The 12,635-nt window shown below is 45.8% G+C and overlaps 1 protein-coding gene across 1 annotated transcript; it reads right to left on the bottom strand.

Annotated features, from left to right (window-relative positions):
• Nucleotides 1-1,129: 1,129 nt before the first annotated feature.
• Nucleotides 1,130-12,560, bottom strand: bop1 (BOP1 ribosomal biogenesis factor). Its single transcript, XM_079571150.1, has 16 exons — nucleotides 12,399-12,560; nucleotides 11,495-11,689; nucleotides 10,229-10,294; nucleotides 9,988-10,142; nucleotides 9,590-9,707; nucleotides 9,198-9,299; nucleotides 8,906-9,118; nucleotides 8,649-8,810; nucleotides 8,239-8,319; nucleotides 6,249-6,318; nucleotides 6,049-6,181; nucleotides 5,784-5,967; nucleotides 4,384-4,675; nucleotides 2,828-2,912; nucleotides 2,100-2,207; nucleotides 1,130-1,376 (listed from the first exon to the last, which is right to left on the bottom strand). The coding sequence occupies exons 1-16, from the start codon at nucleotides 12,528-12,530 to the stop codon at nucleotides 1,223-1,225; spliced, it is 2,250 nt and encodes a 749-aa protein (XP_079427276.1). The 5' UTR covers nucleotides 12,531-12,560; the 3' UTR covers nucleotides 1,130-1,222.
• Nucleotides 12,561-12,635: the final 75 nt, after the last annotated feature.

The following is a 12,635-nucleotide window of genomic DNA, read 5'->3' as shown; positions in this document are numbered from 1 at the left end:
TTTGAAGTTTATTAAAAGTATTTGTTACTGTGGTGACAACACAAATATATGGCTTGTTCAGAGCTGGAGCTGATTGTTTGAATCTGAAGGGATCGACTGGCTCATTGTGGAAAACATTTATACAAACTCAATAAATAGATTTAAACAAAAACTGTCTCCTCATGAACACCCACTGAAGACCACCTGCTGTGAGTTAAAGGTTTTGAACTAGAGCGTGCACCTGTCCCTCTTTTGACCTACACGTCCCACCTGTAGACATTGTCCCACTTTTTCAATCCAGTTGGATTTACACAGAGAATGACAAATTATCAGACTCCGTTTACAGAGTCAAAATAAATGTCACTGATAGTTTGTAAGTTTAAATGTTTTACATATTAAATAGATTACACTTTTTTTTTCCTTTAGTTCCTAACTTGGCTTATCTCAGACACCAATCAGAATCCACGATGCCGTCACTTCGACCAATAGGACAAGCTTTCCTGTAAACCCACCTGGTCCAATCAGGAGTGGATACTCTATAGTTAACTTTTGAAATCTCTCATTTTGCAATCTTAGACTGTCACTTCATTTCCTGATTATCTACCGAGCCAGAGCTGTCAAACTCGTTTGGGTCATGGGCCAAAATTCAGCCCCCATGGCGGGCCGCATATATTGTAAAGGACAATGATAAATAATGCCTTACACTTAATACACTTGACGAGCCTCGTTCTTTCCTTTTTAACATTTAAGATGCCCCCTAGTGGCTGCAGATTATATCATCCTGTGGCCCGCGGGCCTTGTGTTTGACACCATACATTCATAAAAGGAAAGTACAAGCACCATATTTTTATTCATATTTTACACCATTATTTGCCCAATTTGACTAATTGAATGATAAATGCATAGATTTGTTACATTTGAGGCACATAAACTTAATTTGGCATAAAATGAACAATATTGTGAGATTTGGGGCCAAAATAGCAAAGACACACTTTGATGTCGATCTTCATGTGATGTAAATCCCTCCATGTCCCATCGCACACGACCTGTCCCACTTTCACGACCCTATTCTGAACTATGTCCCATTTGCAGGAAGGACATTACTGCCCCAAACAACACAGTTTAATTTATCAAAAGTTTTATTCAAGCGAAACATGAAGTGTACATATGCTCTGACAAAAACAAATGCTTTATACTGAGTGTGTGACAGTTCTTTTTACATGAGCAGCTGTATGGTCTGGTCTCATGTGAACAACCGAATGGTCCCGTCTGCACCGGAGCTGAAGACCCACGGCTGTGAGGGGTGAAAGGTCACGTCCAGAACGCCAAGGTCATGAGTGATTGCGTGACCTTTCAGCACCTTCACCGGAACAATCAGCGGGTTCTGCAGCAGGTCACTGAGGAGGAGGCCAGGGATGACCGGGTCAGCATCGGGAGAAAGAGCAAAACATTAGAACAAGGACATTATAGAGTAGGACTGTTACATCATCCTGGTAAAGTCAATGAGGATCATCATTAATGTTCAGAAAATCACATTTGCCCTGTGGTTCACACCCAGGCCCCATTCAAATAAGCAACAAAAGAAACACCCGTTCACAGGGCTGAGGGCTGGTCCGTGCTCCCGCTGTCTAAAACATTGGCACCTTTCGAATATATCTTTAGACCACATGATAAAGAGATTTTCAGCTTTTAAATGGGCTCTCTCAGGTCATTCTACACCTCTGTGGAGCTGTGTAACATCGCAATGAAAATGTGTGGAGGCTCCTCTTCTAATGTAACACATTTCATGATTCCAAAAAATACATTTATAATAAAATAAAACTAGACGTTTTCATGTTCAAACTGTTTCCAAAAAGGAATAGAGCCAAAGACAAGCACAAAAGAAAATCTATGAAAAATATGGAAGGCCATTTGGGTCAACACATTTTGGAAATTGGAAATACGTTGTGAATTTAGCTCGTTTCTTGGCAGTTTTTTCAAGGCCTGTACCAGGATAATCTGTAGGGTTAATCTTAGTCCCAACTCTTTATAGAGGCTTTATACAGGGACCATACAGTCCAGGCCTGTGAGTGTCTATGTGATGGACCCTGCAGGTGCCCAGAGCTGTGTGAAGGTTTTACCTGAAAACCGTGCCATGGCAAACAATGACGGAGCCGTCGTCTGAAGCCGAGGCGAAGAGCGGATACGAGCGATGGAACGCCACGGAGCGAACAGCCTTCCGATGGTGTCTGGGACAGAGAGACAACAGAGGTATATGTACAACTCACATCAGTGTTTCCCACACAGAGGCTGCGCCACAGAATCCACACCGAAAGACACACTGAAAGAATGTGAAATTATAAGCTCAAGTGTGCTTTGCTTTCTTTCGTTTATTCTTTGATGTGAACAACAGGCTTTATGTCTCCGTCTGCATGTTTAAAGGAAGGAGGTAATATACCTTTTTATGTTGCACTTTCACTTGTTTTTCATTAATTATGTTAAAAAGAAGATATTATGCCCTGTGCACTTTAAGTTGATTTCATATATTTCAATTTAATAATTTAAAAGTGTTAAAAAGACTCTGAAAAATGATCCGATCCGTGCGTTTTTTGATCCGTTGCACCCCTAATGTTTTGGTCTTTTTAACATGTTTGTTTTGAGGATAATATGTGGGGCCAGTCAGTGTTTCTGAGGGGCAGGACAGGTGCGTGTGAATCAGTAGAATGTATTTTACGTGTTTGTAGTGAAGCTATATTAAACCTCAGCAGGAGAAGCCCAGGAGGAGGAGGAGGAAGAAAACGAAGAGAGAACAAAGTAATCAAAACCGAAGAAGAGTGTGTGGAGTGTTGAGTTGAACACTGAGTGTTACCTGAGGGTTTTATAGGGTTTGGTGCTGAGGTCCAGGTCGAACCAGCTCAGTCTGCAGTCATAGCTCCCACAGATCACGTTATCCCCTACAAACACAACGCCGTTTGAAAACGTATATGACAACAGCCTTCAATGGCACAGCTACATTTGCTCTTGGTTTAATAATGCATTAGTCTTAAATAGCGCTTTACCAGACGCTCAAAGTCACTTCACACATTAGTCTGTTATTCATTCACTCCATACACGGTAAACGTAAGCTATGTTAGTCGCCTCAACTGCCCTGGGGCAGACTGACAAAAGCGAGGCCACCATTCTGTGCCATCAGACAGGAACACTATATTTCCAGTTTAGTTCCCATTTATTTCCTGGCAGTCCTGTTTTAGTCCCAGTTTAGTTCCTGGCAGTCCTGTTTTAGTCCCAGTTTAGTTCCTGGCAGTCCTGTTTTAGTCCCAGTTTAGTTCCCATTTATTTCCTGGCAGTCCTGTTTTAGTCCCAGTTTAGTTCCCATTTATTTCCTGGCAGTCCTGTTTTAGTCCCAGTTTAGTTCCTGGCAGTCCTGTTTTAGTCCCAGTTTAGTTCCCATTTATTTCCTGGCAGTCCTGTTTTAGTCCCAGTTTAGTTCCCATTTATTTCCTGGCAGTCCTGTTTTAGTCCCAGTTTAGTTCCTGGCAGTCCTGTTTTAGTCCCAGTTTAGTTCCCATTTATTTCCTGGCAGTCCTGTTTTAGTCCCAGTTTAGTTCCCATTTATTTCCTGGCAGTCCTGTTTTAGTCCCAGTTTAGTTCCTGGCAGTCCTGTTTTAGTCCCAGTTTAGTTCCTGGCAGTCCTGTTTTAGTCCCAGTTTAGTTCCCATTTATTTCCTGGCAGTCCTGTTTTAGTCCCAGTTTAGTTCCCATTTATTTCCTGGCAGTCCTGTTTTAGTCCCAGTTTAGTTCCCATTTATTTCCTGGCAGTCCTGATTCAGTCCCAGTTTAGTTCCTGGCAGCCCTGTTTTAGTCCCAGTTTAGTTCCCATTAATTTCCTGGCAGTCCTGTTTTAGTCCCAGTTTAGTTCCCATTTAGTTCCTGGCAGTCCTGTTTTAGTCCCAGTTTAGTTCCTGGCAGCCCTTTTTTAGTCCCAGTTTAGTTCCCATTTATTTCCTGGCAGTCCTGTTTTAGTCCCAGTTTAGTTCCAGGCAGTCCTGTTTTAGTCCCAGTTTAGTTCCTGGCAGCCCTTTTTTAGTCCCAGTTTAGTTCCCATTTATTTCCTGGCAGTCCTGTTTTAGTCCCAGTTTAGTTCCTGGCAGCCCTGTTTTAGTCCCAGTTTAGTTCCTGGCAGTCCTGTTTTAGTCCCAGTTTAGTTCCTGGCAGTCCTGTTTTAGTCCCAGTTTAGTTCCTGGCAGCCCTGTTTTAGTCCCAGTTTAGTTCCTGGCAGCCCTGTTTTAGTCCCAGTTTAGTCCCAGTTTAGTTCCCATTTATTTCCTGGCAGTCCTGTTTTAGTCCCAGTTTAGTCCCAGTTTAGTTCCCATGTATTTCCTGCTTCAGTCCTGCCTCAGTCCCAGTCCAGTCCCGGTCTCGTACCTGCGGGGTGCACGGCGAGGCTGGAGATCCACTTGGCGTTGGCCTGGAGCTTCTTGCTCAGCTCCTGCTTCAGGAGGTTGTAGATTCGGACGCTGCGCTGCGTGGCTAACAGGAAGTAGGGTCTGATTGGGTGGAAGGCCACGCTCTGGACCAGTCCCTTGTTTTTACTGAAGGGGTTCTGGCTCCGCCTCTTGCTCACCTGGTGGATGAGCACTTGCAGGTGACTGGAGTGGTCAGGCATGACCGCGGCCAGGTAATCCCCTTTGGAGTGCCACGTGACCTGAGTGACCGGCTGATGGAGAGATCAGAATGTTAGAGAAACTAAACTGTGTGTCCGCTGTACTCCGGGTGAGCACATTACGACCGAGAAGCACTGAATTAGCACTAGCTTTACACTCATGATGCATCAAATCTGCTTTGAAACGATGATGATTAGACACGGTGGCACAGCGGTTAGTGCTCGTGCCTCACAGCTCGAAGGGAATCGAACCCACTTGTTTGGGGCCGAACTGTGTGGAGCCAGGCTAACCCAAACACACAAATACATCTAATAATCGGACGCAAACAAAACCAAATGTTAACTTAGGAATTTGGTGCTATTTTGAAATGGCCTTCACAGAAAGGATTGTCCTATTTTTGTACCTCAGGTTTAAGGCCAGGCTCCGTGCCCAAAATGCGAAAGGAACAGCACACAGGAAAGAGAAGGGCAACAACATCAAGCTTTTCGAAGTAAATGCATGGACTTTATCTAAACAGCTGGGCAATTATTGGAATTTTTATCTAAATGCAATTTTAATTAAGGTCAATCTCAATAATCCTGTGGTGTGTTTTAAATCGACAGGACAATGTCATGTAGAGCCCAGGGAATACTCGGACAAACAGGACGGTATGTGCCTCAGCCAGAGACAAGGGTCTGCTCAATATAAGTGTAAAATCTAATGGACAAAACAGAAACACCGGAGGAGCCGTCAGAGGATCAGGACGCTGCACGCCAAAGAAAAGCTAGAGGTGTGGAGCTCGTCTTTGCTGCAGCAGGACAGAGTTAGCGCTGTTTTCAGATGACAGCAGATTACTCACAGATGCAGGAAAGGCCACTTTTATTGTATTTTACCATTAAAATCGAAATTGATCAATATGGGGAAAATAATTGTGATTTTAGGTTTTTTCAAAATCGCCCAGCCCTACTTCAGTGTTACTTAAAGTCTGTATCACTTCAGGACCAAAACAATCACACGACTCTATTAAACATTAAAAAAGAAAAAAAGCAGGGGACTAGCTTGAAGGAGATCTTGTCTGCTCCTAAATAATTATACATATCAGACAAGCTTGTAGTGGAATTCCCCACTTCAAATGTGCTTATGACCTAAACTTTAAAGATATACAGTAAAAATGGAACTCACTTTGGGATGCTGGATTTTCATCCGGATGCCCTGCTGAAGCTCCTCCCCCTCGGCGTTGCTCCAGACGACAGGAGAGTCCCCCGCGGCCGGCTCCACCTCCTCAGATAACAGTCGCTCCGTTGCCGTGACGACCTGTTTATCTGCCGCCGTGGATGGAGGGGAGACCAGGAGCACCACAGAACCCCTGAGAAAGACCGGGATTAGACCAGAGACCAGAAGCCCCTTTTCCCCAGTCAGTTTTGCTAAGTCCTGGTTTAGTCCTTACACAGACAGGGCGACCAGACTCAGGTTTTGGTTGGGGTTCCAGACGGCGCTCTTAATGGCTCCGCCCACTTCTACCTTCTTCAGACAGCGCCCGGTGGACACCTCCCAGAACCGTGCCGTGCCGTCGTCCCCCCCTGTGACACAAACATCAACACTGAGTCAAACACATAAGAACAGACTCCAAAAAACAACTGGACTGACCTGAGAGCAGCCACTGTCCAGACGGAGAGGCACTGATGGTGCGGACCAGCCCCTCGTGTCCTCGATAGATCTGGGATAGAAACATTTACAAGTTTACAAGTGTCTTAAGTGCTTATATCCTCATATTATTTAAAAAAGCTAAAAAATAATATCTTTATAGTGTTGTAGGGAAAACATGGAAGAGCTGGGTCACTTCTCATTTCACCCCATTTGGCCCCATAGAGGAGAGGATAGGCTAAATGCTAACAACATCTTTGGTCTTTTTGCGTGACTGAGCACACACGTGAAGACCAGACAGGTACACATCAACTCGTCTAAGCTCAGGTAAGAACATTTCTCAGTATGGAAAAACAGTGGGCTGTTCCTTTACTGTAAGTACCAGTCTCTTACCTACCCTGGGGATAGGACCTTCTAGTCAGACCAGGACCTCTTTGGTGACGTGGGTACATAAGAGACGCGTGTAAGTGCATTTGAATCTCGCAATTATCCTTAAGGGTCCATTATGCAACTTTTTATGTGGGGAAAAAAAGTTTACATTTGTGTGTATTTGACTTTGTAGTGACCCAGTGGCTGTATGAGTGGTCAGCATGGCGCCTTTACCTTCCATCACAGTGGTCTCTTGGACGCTCTTCAATAGTTTGGAAGGTTTTTGCTGCTGAAAACAAGAAACCTGCAAAACAAGTGATCCTGGAACACTGTAGAGAGCACTGACATGCTGACCACACATACAGCCCCCTGGGTCGCTACAATACTTTTTTTGCATAAAAAGTTGCATAATGCACCTATACATTAGGGATGTCGCGGTTACCGGTGTAGCGGTAAACCCTGGTAAAAATGTTGACGATGATAACTACCGTCTTGTTTTTGAAAAAATACATTATCTTGGTGGATTACCGCGCCCGCGGTTTAGGCAAAATTAGCCTCCTCTGCTGAAGTTGCCGCGCAGGCGCCTCTGTAGCTACTACCAAAACTAAACTTTCTCGAAGCTGGAATCATGTCTGAGACGACAGCGCTCAGGATCTATCAGCCTTCAGAGCGGACCAAGCTGAAGTCTGGACATATTTTGTGTATTTTAAGAAAGCTGAAGGACAGTTGATAGAGACAGTTTTCCTGTTTGTGGAGCGTGCAGGAAAAAGTGTCTCAAAGCAGCAAGACTCTCCTGCGTGACCGTCTCCCACACTCTATAGCAGTAAGCTAACGTTAGCGTTTTAGCTGAAATGCTGATGTGGGACTTTGTGTTGAGGGAGAATGTAACGAGTCGCCCCAGATTGCAATAGATTCACTTTCGCCGCAGTTTTATGAATTTAATAATGATCACTGTCTGATGGCATTTTCCCAAATCTGCAAAGCGAAAGCTCACTGGAAGGACACAGAGTGAGAACAATTGTCCTGATATAGACGGTTTATCTAGTTCAAAAATATTCTTCTTTGTTTCTGAAGTTGCACTTTTGATAAGGCTTTGTCTGTATTTTTTTTAAATGTAATAGGCACTGTGAAACTTTTTTGAAACGATTTCAGTTTGTGTAAGACTATCAATGCTTTCTGAACATATTAACACACGTTAAAAAAAATACCCCAATAATACCAAAAACGATCATTTTGGTCACAATAACAGGAGGTAAAATATTCATACCGTGACAGCCCTACTATACATTTATTAAAAACGCACAATCCTGCCCCTGATTTCAAGCCACTTTACTCTTGGATGTGGAGCTCCTCTTTGTTTTATTTGCATCATGAAATTAAGCAATAAAACCTTGATTTTCTTTGGTAAACTCCCTAAGTTGCTCACTGCACGCTGTATTTCTTCCTCAATTATGAATTTCCCGCGGTGAAAAGTGAGATCTGGAGCCTTCGGTCACATGCTCCAAAGTCTGTTTTGCTAACAGCACTTCAGGCTAGTGCAAACACAAGCAGAAGGGACAGGGGTTCTCATGACTGAAGAGAGACTGTCCCGATGATCTGTGAAACAGTATGGATAAGTCATTACCATGGCCTGAGTGGTGGGGAAGGGCTGTAGGTCTCGGGGGCGAGGCAGTTTGGGGATCAGGTCCTCGGGGTTCACATTCACCTGAAACAAAGGCCACACAGATAAGGGTCACCGGACCTATTGTGCGTGAAGCTGCTGACCTTAGCAGTAGTTCAGATCTCTAAAAGCATGTTCTGAAATGCTCATGTGACTCATGTAACACTAGCAGTTCATATTTATGTCTTTTCTAGGATAAAGCTGCTTTTGGACACTTTAAACTAACTAGTATGGAAAAGGCACTTGAGTAGTTGAGTACTGTAGATGAGTAGGATTCCTCTTGGACTCTTGCATATATTGCTTGGAGCGCCCTCTGCTGGCGGCGGGTTGAATTAACCATGAACCAACAACACCCATGTAAAGCATTCCCTCACCCTCATCTTGCGCTGGCGCGGGCACAGGTATAGGTCGAGGCAGCGATCAAAGCGTTCGTGGATAAAACGCTCGAACGCCGGCACGTGGCGCAGACATGAGAACTTCCTGGGAACAAATGGCAACTTCCTGTCAATGGGGTCCTGCTGCTCCCACACCGCCCTCTGCAGGAGACACCCAGAACAGTCACAGATCAGGACAAAACACACGACATTAGGGACTCCAGAGGGGGTTGCATGAGTGGTACTCGTAGTCTCACCTCCTCGTCCGTCATGAGGTACTCCGGAGGGGGGTTGTAGCTCTCTTCGTGCCCGGGCAGGGCCGCTCTCGGGGCGGGCACGTGCATGCGCAGGTCTCTGGTCTTGCCCTGTTCCTCTGAGGCCCAGAGGTCGTAGTAGCGCCCCCTGGAGTCGTCCTGGGTGCGCCGCGGTTTGATCCAGCCCATTTTAATGGCATGGACCAGTTTAGAAACCTGACGGACAAAAGAGAGAAGTCACTCCACATCAGTACTGCAATAACTAGTACTTCAAACTGGTGTAACGCAGAAGTACCTTCTCCTTCTCGATGAGGGAGGGGATGAAGCTGCGCTTGTCGCTCGGGCGATTTGTGACCGGGTGAATCATCACCTCATGTGTGAAGAAGTCCACAGAGGGCTGGAGACCGGATCAGAACCAGAGTCAGAGACAGAGTACAAGAACCAGAGAGGCACACAGACACAGATACAACAAACTGAACACATCTGTCAAACACTTCAGGATCCTGACAGGTTATATGAACAACAAAACTAACTCGGAATCATGCCATCAGTTTGAAAAGTTACTTCCTGATTGAAAAAGTAGTGCCACAATCGTTTTTTTCCCTTTCCTTCTTTTGCCCTTCAGTGTATGGCAAAAGTAGACATGTCCAAATACTCTAGAAAGGTGTTGGTGTGATTTAGTGGTACCTCGTGTTCATTGAAGTTGACGTCCCCAAACTGTCCCTTCTGCAGCCGGTTCACCAGCGCCACCTGCTGCTCGGTCAGAACTATGTCCTGCCCGGTCTGTTTGTCCTGCACCGTTTTCCTGAAAGATGAAACAGGTCTGAGCTGACCCTGGACAGAAGCAACCAGTGGGACTCCTCTCCAGGTCTGTGCTGACACTGGACAGGAGCACCCAGTGGGACTCCTCTCCAGGTCTGTGCTGACCCTGGACAGGAGCAACCAGTGGGACTCCTCTCCAGGTCTGTGCTGACACTGGACAGGAGCACCCAGTGGGACTCCTCTCCAGGTCTGTGCTGACCCTGGACAGGAGCACCCAGTGGGACTCGTCTCCCGGTCTGTGCTGATCCTGGTTTGTTCCTTACCAGAAGTCGGGGTCCTCCATTTTGTTGAGGAACTGGTCCAGCTCGTCCTTGGTCCTGATGGGTTTGAGGATCTTCTTGCCGTCCAGGTCGTAGCCGATGTGGGGGAAGTCCGCGTACCACTCCATGGGGATGTTCCCAACCGTGTTCCGGATATCCTGCAGAGAATGGGTGGGAAGGACAGGTCTGAGCCTCTTCTGAACCAGGCGCCCAGCATCTAGAACAGGTCAGGAGTCGGACTCACCTCTTCGTCGGAGGAGTCCTGCTCGTACTCGTCCTTCTGTGGCTCCAGGTTCTTTTCTGTCTGCACCTGAACAGAACCAGAACCATCAGCCCTAACCCTGAACAGTCAGAGATCTGAGGCCAGTCACACCAAACATCTCCATCCAACCAACACCTGCAAACTAGCCTCTAGCACTTTGAATTTCATTTCATTTCATATTTTATTTTGGGCCATATAAACAAAGCAATACAGACAGTGTTGAAGAACAAATACAGAGACAAAGTTAGGTGCTGAATCTGTCCAAAATCTTTACCTTTCATGCAACATACTTCCTTTGCCCCTATAATTGGCCAACAAAATAAAAATAAATAATATTTTAGCTCAAAAAGGAGTGGGAAGAAGGCAAAGTTATTTACTCCCACCCCTTATTCATATATTTAAATAATGTAATTCATGTGGTTGCTACACTAACTTAGTTTAGTCCTAAGTATCTTGTAGTAATAAAACTATTAAATGGTAACACGGGTACATGAAATGCAACAATGCATTACAATAAGTCAACATTCACAAAATGCTACACTTTATAACAAGTGTAATATTTAATTCCTATACCCAATATATCACCATGTTAGCATTACTGTTACCACAAAGTATTTATATTGTGTATAAGTGTTTGATTGATATAAAACATAATCCATATCCATTCATATCCCGCTGGAAGGAAATGTGACAAACAGCGCTCAGAGACTATTACCCAAAACATGTGCGGAATGATTGAAATCTTGAATCCAACTGCACAGTCCCGTCTCGACAGACCATAACCACGCACATTGAAGAAAAAAGTCAAAAAGACGAAGGGGGCGCCGGGGCAGTGCGTGTGTGAGCGGGAGGCGGAGATGCAACAGTTAGTAGCAAAATTGCAGGCGCAAATAGCGTAGCATATTCTAAACTATGCGTTTAACCAGTTTCAACTGGCTAATGAGGCTCAGCGGTCGGTCAAGAACATTGTTAGTTTTCGCCATCCCTACCACTCACTTCACGGGACTGTAGAGGCGTTGAGCAGCTCTTTCAGCGGGAAACTGAGACACCCTCAGTGCAAGAAGGAGCGCTACCGCAGGCCACCTTTGCATTTCACACAGCAAATAAACAGCCTTTTACTGCTGCGATAGTTCCAAAACAATAGCTCATGACAGATTTTTTCCAACACTATCCGTCAGAAGCAGCAGTCTAAACGAGTGCAGCACAGAAAAGCATTACGATGGTGATATGACTATGATCAAGTCCTACCTCCAGGTCCAATGCTACGTCTCCTTCGTCCTCGCATGTCTCCTCGGGTCCGTCCTCGTCCCCAGACTCCGGGTCAGAATCGTCCGAGTCCGATCCCGAGTCCTCCAGACCCGAGTACACGCTGTCCTCGCTGTCCTCACTGTCCCCATCGTCTCCATCCTCTGCGTCCGCCGGAGCCGAGCCCAGGACCAGCTCCTGGAACACAGTGTCAGGCGGGCTCAATCATCCTCAGGTACAAATGAGAACAAAATAGTATCTCCAGAATAATGTTCATTGGGAAAGCTTTTTTTGACCTTGCATTAACAGTTTAAAAAAGACACATTTGACCTTCCAAGATCATATCAGGAGAAAACCAACTCTAAAATACACAAACATAGGATTAAAAATGTGTCTAAACTGTGTCTGAACCATGTTTACTTTATTTTAATATTGCTAAAGCGAAAATGAACTTATCTCATGAACTTATCTGTTTTCAAAATTTAAAATAGCCCTAAAGAACCAGAGTTCCACCAGGGGTACACAGTTACCAGAATGATCCGAGTATAGAGACTTAAGTAGTGTGACAACTTTCCTCCTGTGTCAGATGCCCTCCCTACCTCCAGCGTGCACTGGAAGTCTGCAGATTGTGGTTGGATAAACAGCGGGTCGTAGCTGCTGGGGGAAAGCATCAGCTTCAGCTCCACAGTGGGTCATCTCTATAAGCCGGTGTGTGACATGTCTCTGGGACTGGTTCAAACCTGCCTCGCTTTGAACTGGACCAGACCCGCCTTTGATTCGTTTAGTTCTGCACTGTTCTGCTCTGTTTTGGATCAGCCTATCTGGTTCTCTGATGTTAGCCCGATGCTAATGCTACCTCCAGAGTCCCCTTAGCTGTACGCCGCCGTGTTCCCTCGGGAGGACTCACCTCCTCCGGGTTGTCCTCCGGCTTAGTCCGCCTCTTCCTGGAGCTCCGGTCCGGTTGGGATCCTGGTTCTGGTTCTGGTTCGGGTCCTGGAGTCGGGTCGGGTGCGCTCGTGCTGCTCGTGGTGGCTGCCATCGCGTCCCGCACGTGCTTCCGCCGGAGAGCAGGGGGTGTCACGTGACTGCCTGCAGTGACTCACGCGGCCGAGAGGGGGCGACTGAGGCCACCGGTCAATGAGCT

The sequence above is a fragment of the Gobius niger genome (assembly GCF_951799975.1).
Source record: "Gobius niger genome assembly, chromosome: 14".
Classification (NCBI taxonomy): Eukaryota; Metazoa; Chordata; class Actinopteri; order Gobiiformes; family Gobiidae; genus Gobius; species Gobius niger.
The sequence above is the reverse complement of the archived record's forward strand: the minus strand, read 5'-3'. Positions and strand labels throughout refer to the sequence as shown.

Excerpts from the sequence above, each read along its gene's own strand:
- bop1 (XM_079571150.1), bottom strand. The coding sequence starts at position 12,530 with ATGGCAGCCACCACGAGCAGCACGAGCGCACCCGACCCGACTCCAGGA. Across the intron at positions 10,295-11,494 it reads ACGTAGCATTGGACCTGGAG|GTGCAGACAGAAAAGAACCT; the intron begins GTAGGACTTGAT and ends GGTTCTGTTCAG. Across the intron at positions 9,300-9,589 it reads TCAACTTCAATGAACACGAG|CCCTCTGTGGACTTCTTCAC; the intron begins GTACCACTAAAT and ends TCCGGTCTCCAG.